The sequence below is a fragment of the Hippopotamus amphibius genome, chromosome X, assembly GCF_030028045.1.
Source record: "Hippopotamus amphibius kiboko isolate mHipAmp2 chromosome X, mHipAmp2.hap2, whole genome shotgun sequence".
NCBI classification, from domain to species: Eukaryota; Metazoa; Chordata; class Mammalia; order Artiodactyla; family Hippopotamidae; genus Hippopotamus; species Hippopotamus amphibius.
In genome coordinates, this window is record NC_080203.1 from 51,136,961 (window position 1) to 51,161,328 (window position 24,368).

Here is a 24,368-nt window from a genome sequence, read left to right on the forward strand (position 1 = left end):
AGAAATTCCTCTCCCATGTCAAACTTAGCCAGTAAACGATCAATGAAGACAGAGTTTGAGTTTCATACACAACAAAAAGTGGTTAAGTAATAGGAGAATATTACCTTTCTCTTTTGGGAATTATGTGTTTTTTTTATCTGACTGAACCATGTGAGGCTGCCATTTTTATATGCCATGAAGTAGTCAAAGAGCAACAGTTTCATATGGTTCAAACTAATACTTAGGGATATAAGAAAGTCATTTGAACTACTACCGACTCTCTGAAAAATATATTTCAAAATAGAAGATTGTATAATGCAGAAGGCTATGACAATGATGATATGTATTTTAAAATATTTTCGAAAATGCAGAACTTGAAAAGCACAGTCTTTCCAATAGTCCCTATTTTCCATATCCGCAGCCTCCACGTTCTAACTCTGTATGAGTCACCAATACAAAATGAAGACAAGCCTGTGCTCAGCACACAGTCCACGAGTCCTCTGGGCTGTTATCTTCATGATGGAGAGGTTGCCAACTTTTCACTGAGGTCAATCATTTGCGCTCTTTCCCTAGAGCTTAGGATGGTTTTACAAGATCTCCTAGAACTCTGTCCCTTGCCCCCACTCCAGCATAGGGATGCAAGGCAGCTTATCTTGTCATTTTAATGAAACATCTTTGAGGTATGATTTCACTGGGGAGAGATTTAGAAATCAAAGCTTAAGTAGGGCTGTGAAAGTAAGTTATGCAGTACTGAGCAAAACACAATCTCTAGAACTCATTTTTTCCCTCGGCAAGCATTAATGAATGTCAAGCCTTTATAGATTAGTTAATGTACTTAGAGAGAGAGAATGCATGTTTGTTTTGCCAAAACCTTGATACAGTCAGTACCTCGCTGAGAACTGAATAAATAAATCCACTCGTTACAGTATTTTTCAGAGAAGAATTCACCAGTATTTGCAAAAAAAGTCAAATTTATATTTTTTCTATTGTAATCACATGAAATAATGACAACTGCTTCAATATTATGCAGAATACCAGTATATCTGCTATGTTTACATTTTCTTATTAATTGTAATTTTATTTTTGTGTATTAGAATTTATCAGATAGGAAAACCAACCAACTGACCAACCCAGTTCAACCAAACATCTAATTACATTTTTCATGCTCTTTGTCATTTTAGTGAGTTTCTTGTAAGGGAACTCCGGCATGACTTTTATTAATGTCAGAGAATGCATTTTTTCCTTTTGATAAAAGAAGAAAGGACCTTTCACATTCAAAATTCAATTTTTTCTCCTAACATTTCCAATATGACACAAACATACGGTAAATAAAATTATTCTAATAAATATTAGAGCCAGTGGACCAGTGAGGGAAACTCTGAGCATGCTGTGAATATATTGAATACTAAAGAGCATCTGAAATATAAAAATCATTGAACTTTTAAGAAAAACTGAATAATTCAATAGTTTTTCATTAAGAAAGAGAGAAACATACGCAACAATAATGATTAACCAGGATATGTCTGTATATCAGAAAGAGCTGACAAATGGACAAATGTGATGACAAAGTTTTCGAGAGTTTTACATGGTGGAATATACTGGTTAGAAGAGTCTGCTTTCTGTTTCCTCGACAAGAATATAGTTAAGGTTAGGTTTCGAAATAAAGCGCTTTGCCTAAAGTAAGGGAATAAGACATCAAATAATTTCAATAAAAAGAATAATGATTGCATTCAAGAACAATGGAACTTGTGAGGAATATAAGTGCATTGGTGTTTCCCCGGACACCCCTCACTAATGAGGATTATTGGTGCTACTACACTTTCCTTCTCCTGGGACATTAAGGAACATGCTATGCAAACATTTGTCTTACAGGGTTGTCTTACAGGGTGTACCCTGAGGCAGGGAACTGGCCTGGATAATCTAGAGAGCATCTCCATGTTTTATGAAAACCAAATTACAGAAAACAAATTCAAAGGATAGATATTACTCTAAGTGGACTCAGGCTCAAGTGCAAACAGACCCAAAGACAATGCTGCAGAATGAAATCCTCTAAGTCTTATTACATTATTTATATAGAATGCGGTGTAAACTATCTGTAGATATGATACCTTAAGCCACTGGGGATTTAAAAAAAGAAATAGGAAAGCAATCTCTTCAGAAAAATATGTGAGAAATTTGAAGTTGTTTGCTCAGAGTATGTAAAGTATTCATCAGAGGAAAATGGTCAAACCTACTTTAAGAGAGATGAGAACTATTTCTTAATATATCAGAACAGGGCCGAAGAAGACTGTTTCTTGACAGAAGTTCTCATGGGAAAAGCTCCCTTTTTTATTTGCTACAGAGATCATGCTGGAATTGATGGGAAAAGAAGAGACATTTTGAAATAAATAAAAGAGAGCACTTGCAGGAAAAGATTTTTTTTAAGAAGTGGATTCTTGTAAGAGATTCTCACTTTTATGCAAGTTAAGATGTTCATTTTGTTCCATGAACAAAGGCGTGCAAATTTTACTTCTTTCACTCACTGCAGACTTAGGCAAAACACTGGGGCTTCCTGGGCATGTGACCCATGCAGTCACACAGGGTCTTGTGCTCAGAAGGGCCCCATACTTGCTTCAATGCTCTGCTGCGGCCGTCTTGAAATTCTTAATAATCTTTGAACAAGAGGCCCAGATTTTCATTTTGCAGTAGTCCCCACAAATTATATATCCAATGCTGGTAAGATAAAACCCATCTGTAACATAATAAACTATTTTGATTGTCCATTTTTCATAAATTTCTTATTAATATTTGAAAAAGTTTACAAGCTCTTCAGAATGATGTTGTACTGACTACTCATTATAATTTCTTCATGCTATTTTCTTTAACATTCATAAAATCATATCAAAGAAAAATCTCCCAGTGGTTAAGTCACTTCCTTCAGAGGCTACACAAACTTTTTCAATCCACTCAAGCGTGATTTAGTAAGAAAACAGTCTCAATGCTCCAATTATCATTGAAAAGAAATGTTTGGCTGTTGAAAATAAAATTGAAAGCAGAAAAGATTGAAATAGTAGCTTTGGATTTCCTTTCCTCTAATTTCATATCCATGAGGGTACATGGGGCAAAGATGTCAAGCCAAGACAAATGGAAACTCACACATGTTTATTTGTTATCTGAATCCATCCATCAAGAGCAAACAAAAGGCCTTAAATTATGTACAAATAAGGATAATTATAGAACAAGTATACAATACTCAACTAATAACTAATATAAAGTAAACTTGCTCTTCAATAGATGTGCTCCTACGCAGATACAGAGAATGGACTGGAGAACTCGAGGTATTGGCGGGGGGGGGGGGGGGGGGGGGGGGGTGAAGGGGAAACTGAGATGAAGCGAGAGAGTAGCACAGACATATATATACTACCAACTGTAAAATAGATAGTCAGTGGGAAGTTGTTGTATAACAAAGGGAGTCCAACTCGAGGATGGAAGATGCCTTAGAGGACTGGGAAGGGGAGGGTGGGGGGGACTCGAGGGGGGGGAGTCAAGGAAGGGAGGGAATATGGGGATATGTGTATAAAAACAGACGATTGAACTTGGTGTACCCCCCAAAAAATAATAAATAAATTAAAAAAAAATAGATGTGCTCCTAAATAGTTATGGAATTCATTATCTACCTCCTCCCCATGACCAAGAAATTCTATTTTAACATATCAGGGACATTGCTCCTTAAGAAATTCTTTTGGTAATTCACTTTACAAATCGAGTACACACATACATATATGTATACACATACATATAAATATATGCACATAGACAGAATGTAAATGATCATTCCTTAGTAAAGCAGTTGCTCAAATTCATTTTGGAATGTCATAGTTGGAAAAACATGGCAATATCTAACCGTCAAAGCCATACTGGACAACACAAATATTCTACTGAGTTCCCCGCAAACTTCCAATGCCAAGGATATTATCCTCCCACCTTGTCACTGAAAACTACTTGATTCTGACTGATCCTGTCACTTGGCAGAAGGTTAAAAAATGATAGGAATGTAAAGCTTGGAGGATGTCTCTCATTTTTACATGTACGATAATCGATCATGACTAAATTTAAATAATTAAAACCATTTAAAGCACTAGCACTGTGGAGTAGCGCAGCAGAAGGAGCAGTGGTGAGGCAGGCTCTACTCCTGGCTCTCCTATTTAGCACTAAACTAGCTTTATGACCTTGAGCAGTGGGCTGAGTCGGGGACCACACTTTGAGAACCACGGGCCTAGGAGAATGCCAAGAATCTGAAGGGCAGGAATCTGAACCCACCCACTGTGGGAGCGTCCCTGAGGGACCTGCCAAAGTGTCACAAGGTATCAACAGATGGCTGCAGTGTTCTTTCGAAGGAAGAAACTCAAGCTGAAAGAGGGCACTGCATTAGCCTGCCAATTAGCAACAGGAACAGGGTTGAGGGGAAGCGGGTGGGTGAGTCAGGAGGAAATCAGGAAGTCGTGACCTGAAACTGAGACTAATAAGACTACACAAAGCCCTAAATCAGGAAATAAAGCCAGGTTGAGCACAAAGCTCGATGAAACGTTTTGGCTTGTTGTAAACTAAGGGATGGGAGAAAATGACTGAAACCTATGAGTCAGGACACAGGAGGAGCACTTCTGGTGAGATAGGACTATAGGAAGGAAAACTCCTGTGAGATTAATAAGAGGGCCAAAGGTCCCAAGCCTTGGGGGTAGGGTGGGACAAGGCTTGGGTCTCTCTTGGCCCACAAAGTTCTGAAAGAGGCTTGGCCCAAACAGCTTGCCATCTTCACTCAAAGGAAATCCTAAAAGATGTATTGCAGGCATAAAGAGTAATTCCAGATGAAGGGTCTGAAATATAGAAAGGAATGAAGAGCAATATGTGGGGAGTATACATAAACACTAACTGCTTGAAAATAATTCTCATGCTGTCTTGCTCTGAGGTGGGTAATGCAAGACCCTGACATCAATACCATATGCCTTTTTCTCTAAAAGAAAAAAATTTTTTTTGAAACCTAGTTGATTTACAATGATGTGTTAGTTTCAGGTATACAGCAAAGTGATTCAGTTATACATTTATATACATCCTTTTTTATATTCTTTTCCATTATGGTTTATTACAGGATATTGAATATAGTTCCCTGTGCTGTACAGTAGGACCCTGTTGTTTATCTATTTTATACACAGTAGTTTGTATCTGTTAATCTCAAATTTCTAATTATCTACCGCCCCCCCCCCCCCCCCCCCCCCCCCCCCCCCCCCGTTACTCTTTGGTAACCATAGTTTGTTTTCTGTCTGTGCATCTGTTATCTGTTTCTGTTTTGTAAATAAGTTCATTTGTATCATTGTTTTAGATTCCACATATAAGTGATATCCTACAATATCTGTCTTTTTCTGTTACTTCACTTAGTATGATAATCTCTAGGTCCATCGATGTTGCTGCAAATGTATGCCCTTCTAATTAAAAACTTCCGTGGAACTTGAAAAATAAGTTATAATAGTCAATTCTATTATTACATAGACACAAACAGCCACTCATTTATGGGAGTCCATGTAATAATGTGCATGTATGTATCTATGTAGACACATTATATATACTGTAACCTTTGTTATACTTAAAAGGCATCTTTGCTAATGAGTTCATCCAGTAAAACCATATCCATATTCACTTTTGAATATATTCAAGTTTTATTGATCTCACACATACATTCACACTTACCAAAGGACACAAAACACCTATGTATATATAATAGCTACATAGTCAAGAAGTAAGGTCGAAGTTTGATAATTCTCTCTTATCATTCTTTCTAGATAAACACTCCTTTAATATCAGCAAAAAGCAAAATATACTGATTGAAGCATCCGTAATTCCTGAGACGCTCCTAGAAAATTAGCACTTATTAGCTATTGCTGCATGGAACACAGAAACGTATATGGTAGGAGAGGTCTATTATAATATACGGGGTAGTACATTTCCAAGAAGATTTTGAATCCATCAAATGTTTTTTTGAAATGGAGTGAAACTGAAAAGAGGCCCTACTATAGTGCCTAACATAATTGTGAAAACACAGTGTAGGGGGAAATGTAAGAAAACAGAGACTGCTTAATTCCTTTCAAACAGAAACGGAATTGCTAAGGCAGTTCTCACCACCTTGTTTATAGACTGGATTGCTCGCAAATCATGATGTCACCCACCAGGAAGCAATGCATCAGGAAGAGTGCGACAGTGTCACCATCCCCAAGAAGGGGAGAGAGGTGTAGCCAAGTGATAAAAAGGCACCATCAACTCAAAAAAAATGCAAACGGTTTTATGGATAAAGATCATATAAAAGCATCACATGGGAGTCAGAAACTAGTTTCAGAAACTGCCTACAGGCCAAAAAAAAAAAAAAAACCCCAAAAACCCCAGAACCAAAAACCGATGCTTATAACAAAAGGACTCATTTTGTGAACTGAAACTTGGTATTTCTTGAATACCAGAGGTTTAGAGATGGCCAACTACCATATTTGTGAGATAAGCAACTAGCTTCTCATCCTGCCCCCGCTCCCCACCTCCCGCAGCCACCAAGAAACAAAAAGACCAGAACGAAAACCTGGCCCTGTTTTCTATTCAAAGAACACATTTTTTTTTTCTTTAAGACATACTACTGTCTGTGGAAATTTTTGTGAGGGAATACAGACTTCCAGTTTTACTCTGGAATGTAAGTTTCAATCAGTCCTTAGTTACTATTGTCTTTAAGGAGCCGCTTCCTGCAGGAGAAGCGTTAACTACTGATGTCCGAAGCACACAGTAGCTTTTCTTAAGGTTATAATTATCTATGATTTTATTTTATCTTTCTAATTATCTATGATTTTAAAAGAAAGAAACTATATTTCTTTTTTTCAAATTTACTCAATTTTTTTTATTGAAGTATAGTTGATTTACAATATTTCTTTATAAAAATGCTTACTTTCTTCTTCTGCGGTCTTAAAATGAGAGAGGGGACAGGAAGGAGAGGCTGGAAACAGCACAGCAAACCACTGACCGCCACCCCTTCCTCCACCCACAAGGAGAGAGGTACCTTTGGGGGGTTTCATTTACTGCCATGGTTACTCAAGTGAAAAGGACTAGTTTTCAACATGCCTGGGTCACAGGAGCTTACACGAGATTACTGAAAAGTCCGGGCTGTATGTACTGTGGGGGGTGGAGCGTGGGTACACTTAAAGCTTAATGTAGCCATAGTTCACCTCTATAGCTCGATTTCCATTTCCCCTCAAAATATGATCACATAGCCCTTCGAACAAAGCTGTATTCACTCTTTGAGATGCAAAGAACAGTATAACAAGGCCTAACAACATAATGGATTCCAGTTATGCCAGAAAGAGGTCTGACTCAGAACCAGTTGCCTCAAACAAGTAAAGCATCTTTTTAAAACACTGGGGAAGACACAGGGGAGGCAGTTTCATATACCATACTGAAGTGCAGTAGAATGAGTCAGTTAAGCACTCTATCCTGAGACACACAGCTTTCATTTTCAATTGTTTTCAAATAAAAAGAGAGAAATCCCCTTTTCAAGTTGGATTGTTTAAATGCACCTACAGCTACTCCTGTCCAGCAAAGGCTAGGCAAGCTCTCCCTACTGATGCATTTCAAAAAAGGTTCAATTGGCAAAAGAAAGAAAGTGCAAAGGGTTTTTGACAAAAGAGGACTAGAGGGAACACATTTTCCTTTCACAGAAATACTGTTCTAGAAAATCAGACGAGGTAGCAGCTCAAACCAGGAATGTGTACACATTGGTGAGATAAACAGGGAATTTGGAAAACTTTAACTTCAGACATTCAACTACATAAAATGATTAGCTTAAAAACTGGGGTGGGGGGATAAATTTGGAGTTTGAGATTAGCAGATATACACTACTATATATAAAATAGAAAAACAAGGACCTACGGTATAGCACAGGGAACTATATAGTCAATATCTTATAATAACCTATAATGGAAAAGAATCTGAAAAAGAACATATATATGTATAACTGAATCGCTCTGCTGTACACCTGAAACTATCACAACATTGTAAATCAACTACACTTCAACCAAAAAATTAAAAAAAATCTGGGGTGGGAGTTACGTTACAAAAATGGGAGCCTAAATGCTTAAAAACAAAACAAGGTATTCTGATCTTCAGATTACAGCACAGCCTAACCCAGCATATGTTGAGAATGCTGCTCTTCTACCACAGAACCATACACGTCTGTAAAAAACCCCTGGGACCCTATCCCACCCTCAGCACGGCTGTGCCTGCGACTCCCTTGACCTATAGACATACATCCTGTTTAATGATGCTTTAAGTAATTCCTAGGCAGCCCTCTCTCTCCAGTAAATATAAAAGACTAAATCAAAATCAGGACCTCTAAAATACCTCCTCTGATAAAGAGATAATTTTTTTTTTTTTACATAATGTACATTTAGAGAATGTACATCCAATACTGGTTCAAACAAAAGCATTATGGCATCTATAGTTAGTTGCACATTTAAAAGGATAATTATTTTTCGCTTCCCAAATGAATCATACCATCATCTTCTGAGCTGCTATGAAATAGTATATAAAACCAATTGTTGATTTCGATGACAATCAGGTACTCTAAGTTTAGGTTACAATGTTTTTCTAATATCATTATAACAAAGGCATAACAGCTTTCTTTAAGATCTTTTTTTCCCATTTTTTTCCTGCTAACTAGTGAAGATGGCATATACTTTATAGATTGTTCATGGGTGAAGGGAGTGACTGAGGATTGAGGCTTGACTAGACATAAGGAAGAAATAGAATTTTTCGTATATTAAAATATGTCAAAAATGAAATATACATATTCTCTGCTGCACATGGTCCTGTGTGAATGGATACACACAGAGACATACATACGTATGCAGCAACAGCCATTATTTTTTTACAGAAGAGACACACACACAGGGAGAAAGGCTGACAGTTAGTAATCCCTTAAGCAGGTTAATGATGCTGAGTTAACAGACCACAATACTATGATTAGGGTGTGTCACCCTGCTCAGCACACTGTGGGCACTCAATAAACACTTGTAGAATTAAATTAAAAATCACTGAAAGGTTTTCATCCATAATAATTTTTCACACGTTTAGCGTAACAATAGGTTTTGCCCTGATTCTGAAGCAGCTCGGGGGCTCAGGGATTCCATGTGGGTGGAACAAATATAATTTTCAAAAAAAAAAAAAAAAAAAAGTCATTAGAGACTCAGTTGGGTCCAGTGCAGTTTGTTGGTTCTATGAAGCTGTTAGGTGTAATTACCGACGTGAATCTAAACGCATTTGACTGAGAACACAGCTAAATTAATTGCAATGCTGGTATATAACAGCTGGTATTCATTTGACACTTTTGTAATAAGAATTAGAATATTGAAATATGGAACCGAAACATGTTCCTAATAAATGATAGGCCATCTATAATGTGTTTTGGTCATTTCTTATGTAGTCAATTCGATTGTTTTCACCCACCTGCTCCAATATTTTCATGGTTTTCTGGCTAGTGAAGTTACATAAAGCGTACATGGCAACAAGCACATATTGTAGAGAAAAGCCAAATTTGTAACTGCCAGCATTACTCATCTTCTACATAAGAACTGATGAAATCTTGTTAAATGCTCTACATACTGAAGACAGTTTTTGCAAATCGGAGTTTCTGCATTTAGAAAGTAAGAAGTCTTAATGAGATCTAAAGTATATTACCTATCTTGTTTCACATGTTTATTTTTGTCTCCTATTTAAAAGAATATTTTTAGTTGGCGTAGAAATTTGTTTTACTGCTAAGGCAGATAGAATGAGAGTTTAGCACTTATTTCCAGTGAACTGATGCCAGAAATGTAATTATTCTAGCATGAGGTCAGAAAAAAATTACTAGTGATAAGTGGCTCAAATAGACTACTGGAAAAATAACTAGAACCTCTGATTAATCTAGTGTATTCTGGAATTAGGACAGATGAAGCCCACTCTCCAACACTTGTTTGCAATGATCACTCATGCCCCAAATAATGGTCCAGAGACAATAATGAAGTTCTAATGATTTATCAATGATCTGTATATTGTGGGCTGACTGTATGTACTAAACTATATTTAAGCACTATATGCCGCACATTTTCACCTGTGTAAAATGTGAAGCCAAAAATACAGGGGGTTGGAGGAAGGTATTTGGGTGAGTCTGAGGAGGGTTGTGCACTAACAGAGTTCAGAAAGATTATGAATGATAAAGACCGATGCTGAAATGGCTTTCTATATAATTACAAAATCAGATTAATCAAAACACCTCTTCCCCTAGAAATTCTAGTCAACTAACATTTTATTGTAGTGATTATTGTTATTAATCATTTTCCATGATACGCTCACTGAAATAAATACTATTATTAGGGATAACAACATTTAGCACTTATTAAGTGCTAACCATGTACCAAGCAAGCGCTAATAGATTTGCATGTATTGTCTCATTTCATTCTTATGAAAATCCTTGGAGGTGGATGCCATTCTTTCCTCTGTTTTACAGGCAAGGAAGCTGAGATCAGAGGGGTTAGGCGAATTGCTCAAAGTTACACTGTTTAGCGGGGAGAGTCAGGATTTGAACTCACGTTTCTCTGACTAGAAAGGAAAGCAGATTGAACTCATTTCAATTGTAGGCTAAACCACTGAAAGGTCCGTCTGAGATGATATGTCACTGGGGGTCGCAGAGTTACCCAGCTGAGTGTGATGTATCATTTGATGGTCGTTACTATGGGAGTTTCTCTTGCACCTCAATGCCTTAACCCAGTGCTTGAACTTAGAAGTTTGAAAAGTGTTTATTGAATGAATGGCAGCAGTAATGGCATGATGTTGCCTAAAATGGACCTAAAGACATTTCATTAAAGTAATGAAGTCCCCTAGAGAACAAGGAGAAAAAGTTCTGATTTTAAACAGATTTCTTGAAATGTTTGCTGATATAGGCAGCAAGGCAATTTAAATAAATGGAATACCAACCAGATATTTTTGTTTTCTTCATAAGTAAGGCTTATTAGGTCAATGTTTAGTTCTGCATTAGCATCTATGAGTTACTCACTATCCTTTGTAAAATATGCCAGGACGGTGGTACCTATTTTGTCTCAGGAATTTATATTATCGGGGGTTGCTTTAATACTACTTGGGATCAATTCCATTATTTATGGGTATTCTAATCTATATTACTGGTTACTATCATTTAATGCCTGGGATATGAAATAAGGAAACATAATTTTGATCTATTCAGATTAAAAGAATGCAATGTGAAATGAATTAATTCATTTATAAGATGTAATTATTGTAGAACTTGGAAAACAGAAGAATAAAATTGCTATCCACCACTAATGATAGAGCTTAAATGTTTAGGTTTATTGGTTAAAATTTGCTTATTCACTCTCAGAAGACTGATTCATCATGAAATCGGACTCAGGAAGCTACCTTCATCATCATACTAGAAGTAAATAGGCAATTCTAATTTCCATATAATCTTATATAAGGAGGAGCAAAACTGTGCCTGATTAAATAATATTTGCATAAGAATTACACTTGGAGTTTCCAATCTCAAAACACCCTTTTTAAAATGCATTTCTTTTTATTGCTTCCTCCAAGTCCTAGCAATTAATTTGCTGACTTCCAGAAACATGAAAAGAAAGAGATTTATTCACAAATATTACAAATATTTGGTAAGCTTTCTTACTCTACCTACAGAATTAATCTCTTTCTCATGACCCCTAAATTAATTATCATCTATATTAATATAATCAAAGGCTGGAGAACACAGATTATGCCAAGTACTTTGCATAGTTTACATACTATTACACACATTTTAGAGTACATTTATTGATTTAGCATATTTTTTGCTGCATTTAAATTAGCCTTCTCAATTTTACATTTAAATAAATGGTGTATTACTGTGCATGCTTTAATTATAATTATTTGGCAAATGGAGCAATAAATGTTGGTTGGTGAATGAAATAACCTAATATGTCAAAAAACATTCATACATAGTTATATATTGATGAAACCTTGCTGTTCTTTAAAAAAAAAGTCTAGGCCATCAGTGAATCCACTGCTTCCAACTCCCACTGCCTTTTTTGCCACCTCTTTTGTGAAATTTTTCCTTCCTGTTACCACCTTCTTAAACTGCCACAGGTTGAAACTCCTTTGAAGTGAGCATCAGATATGAGCTAACTCCTCTTTCTTTTTTCACCTTTCATGATTCTTTCCCAGCTACATCCACCTTGTGTTCACCTCTCCTTTCTTGTATTCTGGCTCACTACCTGGGTGATCCCTGAACAAATTCCTATAATCACCTTGGCTCTCCTACCTCATCACATCACAACCTCTCTTCTGACTTGGAAGGTTCTTCGTAGTCTTTCCAACAGTCTTCCTACTTTTCCAACAGTTTCCCAATTCAAACCCTCCTCTGCCAACAACGACAACAAGGACAAGGACAACATGAGAAAATATTTACTGAACATTGAACTATTCATCAGGGACCAATGACATCAACATGTAACTGATAGACTAGAATATTAGTAACACCAGTCTCTGTGGGTTACCTCATTTAACCCTCACAATAACAGGGAATGTTCTGTTATTCCATTTTATAGAGCAGAAAATTATGGCACAGAGAGATGAAATACCTTGTCAGAGATTATATGACTACTCAGCTGTGGATCTGAGACCTGAATTTAGGACCTATCCTCATCATCATTTTGATGTACTTCCCTGTGGGGCACTGAACAGATCCTGTGAGGTCTGCTATCTTCCATGCTGATATGCACCACTGCTGACGTTAGCCCCATTTACTTGAATAGTTTTGCCACTGCTTAGCTAAATATTACCCATCCTTCAGCATCTAGTTCAACTGATACATTCAGAGACTATATTCAGCCTTCTCCATGAAGCCTTACATCATTTTATCAAATCTCATCTATCTCCCCTTTTAGACAGTTTGAAATAATCTATTATATATCAGTACATTGTTTGCTGGTTCAGCTTTATCACATCTGAAGAGCAGCAGAATATGTCACCCCAACATATGTCACTTTGGCATAAGGATTATTTCAAGATGAAGGTAAGTGAAAAGAAGCAGATACCAGGAAAGTTTTCGGCCCTCTAGCTATATGCCTAAAAGCAAGATATAAATTTGTAAAGGTGTCCCTCTATTACTGTTTACCAGGAATAACGTAAGTTATTCGCCAGAGACTACTCTAGATAGACTCTTATCTGCCCAGAAATGGCACCAGATGAACCTACATAACAATCTACTAACTAGCCCTTATCTCCCATTAGTTCCCCCATTTATTTACCTTCCCGCAATGTGCCACACTACCAACCCAAATGCCTTTTCCTTTGTCTCATCTAAAAACGTCTCAAAATGTATAATTCTTTTGCTACGATGCTATATAAGCCCAAGTTCTAACCATCCCTTTGAGTTATTCATCACTGAGTGCTGCCAGGTGTATGCACGACACATATATTAATAAATCTGCTCGTTTTTCTCCTGCTAACCTGTCTTTTGTCAGCGTAGCTTTCAGGGCCCCAGCCAATGGAGATTTCCCTTCCCTACACATCTCTTTGACAAAATTGTAAACTAGAAAGGATGGGGACTATGTCTTGAACTTTTTTCTGATTCTTCGATGAACACAAAATGACTCGGCAGCAGCCAGAGCAAGAATATTCTAGGCCCTGTGTTATATACTGTACTTAATTATCTCATTTAATCTTCACTAAAATGATAGGAGGTAAATGTCATTATCCTCCATTACAGATGAGGTAACTGAGGCATGAAGAGATGAAGGAACAGAACAAGGTCATAAAGCGAGTAGGTGGCAGAGCTAGGACTGATCTCCACTTTTTTAATGCACAGACTTTAATAACTTTTTAGTCTTGCCACTTAATGTTTACAAATGACGGTCTCTTTAATACATAACCGTGTCTTTTTTCTCCTTTACAATGAAAAAAATACTATTTCTTATCATGGCCTTTGCCTTTGGATCTCTGATTCTTTCCAAACGGAGCCTTGAAACATGGCTTTTTCTTTTTTTTGAGACATGGCATTTTTTAATGGATTTAACTGAAAAGATATAATTCTCTGGCTGCTTGGTTTCCATGATACCTTTGCTTCATTCTGAGCTCAAATGATCACATCTTGATTATAGAAATAATCTTTGGTGGTTGCTTTATCCTATTATTCTTCTGAATAATTAGATTCTAAAATATTTCCTCATGGTGAATGTATATAATTTTGCATGCCAGATCAATATATCTTGTTGTCGTTAATTATTAGCTCTACGGGATCACAGGAGAATTTTTTTAAAAGGGAGGGGTTGGCAATTTTGCTAAGTTGATATGAAACAGAAATGTTACAGAAAGAGTATTTATGTTTTTAAAGTTGTTTGTAATTTCCAAGTGGCTTTCTTTATCCAAGGGACTCTTTACTTGACTACTTTTGTTATATGTAAGATCCCCTGGTTCCAGTGGTACGTATCTCTAGTCACATGTGCATGAACTATCTCTACAGTTTATACTACATGTATCTCACAATGGAAATCAAATGTTCTATGATCAGTTCTCTTTCAGCAGAAAGTGGATAGCACGATTCTAACTGGACACATTTAAAAGTTCTCTAAATCACTTTCTGATGGCCCCTCGTTCTCATGTCTCCCATGGATTCACCTTTTACGTAGCTCCATCATGCCTCCTCCCAGGCTCTCAGAATATCTGCAACGGACTTCCACCTGGTTAACAATAGCATCTTTTATAAGACACTAAGAAACTCACTGCCGCTGAGCTCCATCTTGACACCCAATTACCCAACTCTGTTCTTATTCTTTCTTTTCTGTATCCTTTCATCTTCTTAAGACTACACAATTTCAATGGAAAGATCTCTTTTTAAAACATATTTATATGTCATACAGAGTGAAGTGAGTCAGAAAGAGAAAAACAAATACCATATATTAACACATATATGTGGACTATAGAAAAATGGCACAAATCAACCAGTTTGCAAGGCGGAAATAGAGACACAGATGTAGAGAACAAATATATGGACACCAAGTGGGGAAAGTGGGGAGGGTTGGGGGGGAATGAATTGGCAGATTGGGATACCAAATTGTATGCTCTAAATATATGCAGTTTATTGTATGTTAACTGTATCTCAATAAAAGTTCCAAAAAAAAACCCCCAAAAAACCACATTTATAAGTACTAACACACATATACTCTAAAGTGTAAAATAATATTACAATTAATAACAATAATAAGTATTTGCCACATATGGGCCACAAATCAGAACCTAATGGTGAAGTTTATTATTTAATTGATCTGTAAATAGAGTTATGGTAACAATATACAAAAGATTATTCCTATTTTAAAGTGTGTCTTTCATGTTCAGATCACTCAGCTAAGCATTTGCATAAAAAGTTGTTTGGATCTTTATACTATGCCTTCCATGATATTTGAAGAGGTCATCAATCAAATCTTGGGAAATGAAAACATATACGTTTATTATAGACACAATCAAAATAAGTTCTTTTCTTCTTTCTATTGTAGGTATGTCTTTAAGGAAATAGTGAAAGGTTGATAAATGCTTGGGGTGGAGATGGGGCAGCAGTGTGGTGTGGGAACAAGATTATGTTCTCAGCATAAAACTAGGTAGACTCCTTCCTCTTTTCACCATTCACCCAGTAGATTCCCAAAGCGTAGTCTGGGAACTTGTGGAGACCTCTGAGATCATTTCAGATCCGCAACATCGAAACTATCTTTATAAAAATACTGACACATTTTTGTCTTTCTTTCATTTTTTTTATGAGTGTATAGTGCTCTCTAGAAGCTACGTGATGAATGATATTGCATTAGATTGAATGTAGAAACAGGTATGAGAATCAAGCTGTCTTTCAATAAGCCAGACATTGAAGAGATTTACAATGTTAATTTTTTCTCTTCTTACTAAATTTTTTGAAGGGGGTATTTTAGTAGATAAGCTACATTTCATTAAAGAAAAAGTTATTTAGGGCTTCCTAGGTGGCGCAGTGGTTAAGAATCCGCCTGCCAATGCAGGGGACGTGGGTTCGAGCCCTGCTCCAGGAAGATCCCACATGCCGCGGAGCAACTAAGCCCGTGCGCCACAACTATTGAGCCTGCGCTTTAGAGCCCGTGAGCCACAACTACTGAGCCCATGTGCTGCAACTACTGAAGGCCACGTGCCTAGAGCCTGTGCTCTGCAACAAGAGAAGCCACGGCAATGAGGAGCCCGCACACCACAACGAAGAGTAGCCCCCACTCACCGCAACTAAAAGAAAGCCCACGCACAGCCAAAGAGACCCAACACAGTCAATTAAAAAAAAAAAAGTTATTTAACACCTAACAGGTTATTCTAATAGAATTAATAATTACTTTTAAAAGTATATCTTAAATAACTTTATTTATTATATCTCCACTTAAATTCTAATATAATAAATGTCAATACATATAACCCAAATAAGCAAAAGGTATTAGAGGTCCTCAATTTTTAAGAGTGTAAATGGGTTCTGAGACCAAATACTTTCAGAACTTCTGATTTATACTTTACCCTGTGATCTCATTCAAACTCATATGTTATAAGATAAATTGTGTAATTATTTAGGATGAGTTCAAACTGGAGTAGGTTGGACCCCTAATCCAACATGACTGGTGCCCTAATAAAAAGAATACCATGTGAAGAGACAGACATGCACAGGGAGAATGCCATGTGACGATCGAAGTTATGCTGCCACAAGCCAAGGATCTAACAGAAACTAGGAGAGAGGCCTGGAATGGAACCTTCCCTAGTGTCTTCAGAAAGAGCAGGACCCTGCCTACACTTTGATTTCAGACATCGGTCCTCCAGAATTGCGAGACAATAAATTTCTGTTGTTCTAAGCCATTCAGTTTGTGGTACTTTGTTACAGAAGCCCTAGCTCTAATTATCAAAAATCAATGATCCCCAAGTCTATCTGTCTAGTCCAAACCTCTTTCCTGAGTTTCATACACACACACACACACACACACACACACTGGCTTCTTAGACATTTCTCATCTTTACAAGGTTTCTGAAAATGAAACAGGTTCAAAATGTCACTAATCATTGTAAGCCTCCTGATGAAGTCTGCTCTATTCTTGAACTGTTTTTTCCTTTTTGAAGAGTACCACCTTCTTTAATGTTTCCTTCCCTTAATTCCCACATCTAAAATCATCAGGGTCAATCAGTTCTATCTTTTAACAACCCTCTGGTGATGGTTACTTTTCTGTGTCAGCTTGGCTGTGCCACAGTGTCCAGATATTTGTTCAAACATTACTCTGGATATTTTTCTGAGGGTGTTTTTGGATGAGATAAACATTTAAATCAGTGGATTTTGGGTAAAGCAGATTGCTCTCTAATGTAGGCAGGCCTCATCTAATCAGTTGAAGGCCTGAATAGATCAAAAAACTGATCTCTGCTGAGCAAGAGGGAATTCTACCAGTGGACATACTTTGGACTTGAACTGCAGCACTGGTTCTTCCTTGGGTCTCCAGGCTGCCATCCTACCCTGCAGATTTTGGACTTGCCAGCTTCCATAACCACGCAAGCCAATTCCTTAAATCTGTCTCTACATATCCACAACCCATAGAATCTAACACACCTCTTACTGGTGACTTCTGTAACCTCACTAACACTGCATTAATTCAGGCCACCATCATCTCCTGTCAGGACTATGATAACCTCTCAACCTTTGTTGTCTCAAGCTCTTCTCTTTCCAGTCCATTCTCTATGCTTCTGTCAAAATGATCTTTCTAAGAAACCTACCAAAGCACATCACTTTCCCATTTAGAAACAATCATAGGTTTCCCATAGCTCTCAGGGTAAGACCCTTAGCATAGCCAAGAGAATGCACCATCTGTCCCCTCCTCTTCAGCCTCTTCTCTCGGTACTCCTTCATGTACGTAAGGGAGCTAACATTCAAGCACTCTTCTACTGACTCCATCACCTGTTAAGCGAGAACTTCCTACAAATACCCATTGGCATGCTGTGCTCTAGTACTTTTCCTAATTGAGTGAGACATGTCCCACCCAATCCAAGGAGACAGAAAATAATTAGGCTTAGGGAAAAGACCTCACCTTTAACATGGATTTTATGGAGGGGGCATGAATCAGTAAAGAAACACTGGAGTGAAAAACACCTCAGTCTCCACACCTTCAGCATTACAGGGTAGGTACCCTGAAGTGTGTGTGTATGTGAGTGTATATGTGAGTGTGTATGTGTTTCTATTTGCAAGACCCAAGATTCTGCCTCACTTATAAAATTGGGGATGTTGGCACATCTGTGCAGTGGCTTACAAGTGCTGTTCCATTTATTAAAATATATATATATATTCTTTTTTATATTCTTTTGCATTATGGTTTTTTATAGGATATTGAATACAGTTCCTTGTGCTATACACTAGGACCATTCTATATACTTTTTTCTTCCTTTAAAATTATGTTATATTTATTTCCTGGGTAAAAAGATAAACTGTAGTCAATTCCTGAAAAATTTTATGTATTTTAGAGGCATGAAGAAGAACGGTATAGATATTTCAGAAGATTCACCATTAAGGGACATTACTACAGAGTAACTGATAATGATTAATTATAACAAATCATTATAATTAAAAATACATAATAATAACTGATAATTAACTTTGGCCTAGGTTCAGATCTTGGTTCTACCTCTTACTATCTTGGTGAACTTGGGCAATTCACTTAACTTCTCTGTACCTGTTTCCTCAACTAAAAATGAGATAGCAGCACCCTCCCACTGGGGTTTTATGAGGATTAAATATGTTCAAATACATAAAATTCCTAGAACAGTTTCTGGTACATAGTAAGTACTGTATGTTAGTTGCTGCTGTTGTTGTTATTGTTATTTTTTGACAATGGCATTTATAAGTGCAAAGATTTTATTGCCAGACTACTTAGATTCTAATCTTGCTGCCACTACTTTCTATTTGTGTGACCTTGGCAAGTTCCTTAATTTCTATGAGCTTTAGTTTCCTCATCTGTAAAATGAGATAACAGTACCTACCTCATAGAGATGTTATGAAGATTAACTTATTTAAAACATGTGAAAGCCTTAGAACGGTGCTTGGCATATGGTCAACATTATATAGTGCTTGCAATTTTTAATATCATTATATTTAGAAATAGGTGGTCCATATTAATCATATCTTGCATCTTGTTCAGATTTTGTTTTGTTTTAAATTCTCCAACCCTAAGTGGTGGTGCTTTTTCATTACTAAGTTGCAGCTACCTGGTATTGATCACTTTGTTTCCTTACCCTCTCTTCTTAAAAGAGAAAACCAAACCAAACCAAAAAAATCCACCTTTAATATACAGTCATTCTCACTAACCAAGAAAACAACTTACTTTATACTAAGTGGATATACCAGTATTTTGTTCGTAGGCTCACAGCTGGACAAGGTGCTTCGCCCTAATTTTTTTGCAACTTATAACAGTGTTCTCAGTATCCATTATGACTTGAAATGTTCAAGCCCCCAAAGGATGGTGCTAATTATTACTGTACTATCAACAGACATGCGTCAGCAAAATAAAATTAGAGCCATAAGGCTCATCTCCTCAGACCAGGGTTTCTCTTTTCATCTTACTCTCTTCTCTTACCACTGCCTCATCCAGAACATAATATAATTTGGTAAAATAGATGAAGAGAAAAAGAGTGTTACAACAACATATGACGTTGTATTGGTTATCCAAAATCCTGTGTTCAGTGTAGGATGACAAGAAATACAGATAATAACATGAAAGACATTTGATACAAGTAACTAATAATATTGTGAATTTTCGACCAAAACCATAATTACTCACTCTATAATTCAAAATTAAGTGCAATTATTTTGCGCTTCATATGTCTTTTTTAAAAATAGAAGCACTTCATACCTTTGTTTATATCAATAAGTTGTTTCTTTTTCTTCTGGCGTTCCAATTTTTCTTGTTCAGCTTTCTCTTTTGCAAGCTTTGCCCTCCTAGTCTTTTCTTCCATTTCTTTTCTCTTGTTGTTTTCTTTCACTGCTTCCTGTATATATAAACAAAGTTAAACAAAAATGCTTCCATTACATATATATTGGAGAAGTTGCGCAATTTTAAAATTCTATACACACATGTGTGGGTGCTCAGAGATGGAAAAGTATTATAGCAGCTTTGAGGTACGTGCATATACTTTTGAGAGAAACAAATAATCCTATGATATTTCTTCTTGAAAGAAATGATATATAATTCAGGCTTTAATTGCTATTACCTGGGGTGCTAGAAAATTAGAAACATGAATGTTTACAAATTTTTTAGCAATAAACATACTGTCTCTGTTGAAATATGAAATAGTTTTGATACACAAGAAAAAGTTTAACAGGGAAATATGGCTTATTAGCAGGTATTGTACCACTTTATTTTACATTTTCCCCTTATCTGGAAAATGTTTTTTTAAACTATCTGATAAGATTTTTGTGAAGAAAAATGAGGCACAATTATAAAGTACTTAGAACACTTTGTCTATGACAATGATGGTGGTGGGTGTGGTGGCAGTGGTCACCATTGCATCTAATGGTGCAGCGCATGAAACAATCAGCCATATTATCACAGGAAAGAAATACCTACAAGTTTAATAGCTTTTTACATGCCGAGACCTTCAGGGATGCTGAAATGTATTTCAAGCTATTGTCTGTTTTATTTTGGATAGATTTCCGTGGAACTCAAGGTAATTGGTACATCCCAGTGCAGTATGGGAGAACGTTGGAGTAAACTGTTCAGTTGGACTAATAGTATTTTAGAGAATAGTCATTTTAGAGAAATCACTAATACAGAGACATACCACTGCAAGTTCCTTCCATCGAGTTGTTTTTTTTTTTCTTAATATGATTCATTAGACATACTTCACAACATGTACCAGCTATTTCACAAAAACTATTTTGTTCAAGAAACCCTAAAGTAAAGGACTCAATAACAAGAAAAAATCTACAAGGCTTGGCCTGGAGGTGTCTATATTGAAATATTTTTTCCTCATATTAAAAGATATAATAGTTTTTAAAATCCCTGAAAACACTTTCAAAACAATTCTCCTGACTTGCAGGAATTATTGGTACCTCGCCCTTCTATTGCCCGTCACACTAGTACATCCAGCGTTAGGCTAAGAGCACAAAATAATCTGGCTCCTGCAGACGAACTCAAAAGACTAGCGCTTAAAATAAACTTGAATAATAGAATCATAATTTTAGAGCAGGGTTTCTCAACTTAAGCACTATTGTCATTTGGGGCGAGATAATTCTTTGTTGTGGGAGCGCCCTGTGTCCTGCAAGATATTTAGCAACACTCCTTACCTCTATTGACTGGATGCCAGTAGCATTCCTCCTCGCTTGTGACAACCAAAAATGTCTCCAGAGATTGCTAAATGTTACCCAGGTTGAGAACCACTAACGTAGGGGGTTTCACAGAGATTAGTTTATTCACCAAAAATTGCAAATCGCCTGCTCTGCTGAATCCAGCTTCTTTTCGCAGATGTGGAAACTGAGTTCTGAATGAGTTTAAATACTTGCCTAAGGTCACACGTTTATGTAATTGCAAATTTGGGAAAATAACTCATGTCTCTCTTGTCACGGTTTAGTGTTTGTTTTATTCTTCACGGAAGGAAAGACAATGTGGATGACACCCAAAGCACAAACAATCAAAGGAAAAAAATAGATAAATAAGACTTCATCAAAAGTAAAAACTTTTATCCATCAAAGCACACAGTCAAGGGAACTCCCTGGGGGTCCAGTGGTTAGGACTCGGCACTTTCACTGCTGGAGCCCAGGTTTGATCCCTGGTCCAGGAACTAAGGTCCCGCAAGCTGCAAGGCACACCCAAAAGGGATGGGGGAAAAAAAAGAACACTGTTAAGAGAGTGAAGAGATAATCCACAGAATGGGAGAAAATAATTGCAAGTCATATATCTGATAAGAATATAAAAACTCTTACTACTCAACAATAAAAAGACAAATAACCCAATTAAAAAATGGGCAAAGGATTTAAATAGATATTTCTGCAAAGAAGATAGCCAATAAGTACATGAAAAAGATGTTTGACATCATTAATCACTAGGGAACTGCAAATCAAAACCACAATAAGGTACCACTTCATGAACACTAGGATGGCTATAATAAAAAACAACAAAACAGATAATAAGTGAGGAATTGGAGAAACTGGAATGCTTTGCATTGCTGGTGGTAGAAAATAATGAGTCACCTTGGAAAGCTGTCTGAATTCCTCAAAATGTTAAACAGAGCTATAACCCAACAATTCCACTCCTAGATAAATATCCGAGAGAAAAAAAAACACATGTTCATACCAAAACTTGTACAAGAATGTTCATTAGCAGCATTATTCCTAATAGCCAATAAGTGGAAACAACCCAAATGTCCATCAACTGATAAATGGATAAACAAAATGTGGTACACATGTATCCATATATTAGAATATTATTCAATCATAAAAAGAATAAAGTACTGATACATGCTGCAACATGGATGAACCTTAAAATATTATGCTAAGTAAAAGAAGTCAGACACAAAAGGCCACATATGGTATGATTCCATTTATATGTAATGTCCAGAATAGGCAAATCTATGGAGACAGAAAGTAGATTAGTGGTTGCCATGGGAAGGAGGAGGGGGGAATGGTGAGTGACTGCTAATGAGTATGGGGTTTCTTTTTGGGCATGATGAAAATGTTCTGGAATTATAGAGTGGTGATGGTTTCAGCACCTTGTGAATATACTATAAACCACTGAATTGTATACTTCAAAATGGTGAATTTTATGATATGTAAATTATATCTCAATACAAATAAATAAAATTTTAAAAAATAGATGTTTGAAAAAGGAAGGATTGAAATAAAATTGTAACAGATTAAAAAGACAACATGCAAAGGCAACATATATTCAGGCTCTGATACTAACAAGTTACATGATCTTTGCTAAGTAACATAAGAGGAGGTGAGTAACAGGAGAGACGGGAGGTTAATGCTTGTGTACATTTTACTACCGGTCAAATCTCTGATCTGGTGAACAATCAACCAACATCTGGCTGTGAGGGAGGAGGTAGATGGGCCCCGGGAAAGCAATTAGAGATCTGTTCCCTGTGGGTCGATACTCCAAGACGAGAATAGCAAGACAATTGAGAGAGGAGGCTGGGCCCGGCCCAGATAGAAGATAAAAGACCACATATTCCTCATTCTGGAAGTCAAGGCAACCTTCCCAACTAAAAAGCTCTTTGGAGGTCAAAAAAGGGAGGGGGTGCCACCCCATAGTAAGTGATGTCAACTACCCATAGGCCTCTTTGCTAGAATCCATCTTGGCTAAGAGATGTGCAGGCACACAGGGAAGGACCCTGAGATACACCAAATATGGACTCTGAACCAGGCAAATCAAAATGACTGACCAAAGGAAACCCAACCTCAATCTCCAGCCGGGAACCGAAAACCCGCTTCAAGTTGCTGCAGGCCGAAGCCCCCTGAGATCGGGTGGACTCCTCCATTATCAATCTACTGGGCTATTTTGCTGCTGAATGCTGTCATTTACTATGAAGATGGAAAAAACTGGTAACTTGCATTTGTATTTCTTCCCTGTTCTACAGGGAAGAACAGCTACTCTTTAATGGAAATTTATCATGTGCCAGGTGCTTTAAGTAAATAACTTCAAATATTTATAGAAAATCTACAAAATAATTAGCATTTGTTCTTATTTTACAGATTGCTGAAACTTAGGTTCAGGTAGGTTAAGTGAGATGTCCAAGGCTACACAGCTACTTAAGTACCAGAACCACATATGTTCATTCACATTACCAATATGCCTTCCAAGTAAAGCTGCCAGATAAAAAACAGGACACTCATTTGAATTTAGACAAACCATGAATAATTTTTTTGCGTGTAAGTATATCTTATTCAATACTTAGCGTATACTTATACCAAAAAATTTCATGCAATATGTGGGATGTATTGATACTAAAAATTATTCGTTATCCATACAACACTTGGGATATATTTATGCTAAAAATCACGTAATATTTGAGACACATTGATAACAAAAAATTATTTCATGGTTTACCTGAAATTCAAATTTAACTGGGCATTCAGTATTTTTATGTGATAAATTTGGCAATCCTGTTCCCAAGACTGCTGATTTTTTATAAGCATCCTTTTATAGACTAAGATTATGTAATGAAGACAGTAGAATAATTATAAAAACACAAAAAAGCCCAAATCTAAACTATATTTTGAGAACAGAAATGTTGATATAGATCACTGATAGGCATTATGTGATTCATGGACTTGAATC

The 24,368-nt window shown here is 36.7% G+C and overlaps 1 protein-coding gene across 4 annotated transcripts in view; it reads right to left on the reverse strand.

Moving 5' to 3' along the window:
• DIAPH2 (diaphanous related formin 2) overlaps positions 1 to 24,368 on the reverse strand; it is an 824,692-nt gene that overhangs the window by 156,691 nt on the left and 643,633 nt on the right. For 3 of the 4 annotated variants that reach the window (XM_057717321.1, XM_057717320.1, XM_057717319.1), the window contains one exon: positions 19,944 to 20,079. The exons of the other annotated variant lie outside the window; for it this stretch is intronic. In XM_057717321.1, coding sequence (XP_057573304.1) covers positions 19,944 to 20,079 — 136 coding nt within the window. The remainder of the gene's footprint in view (positions 1 to 19,943; positions 20,080 to 24,368) is intronic. 4 annotated transcript variants of the gene reach the window in all.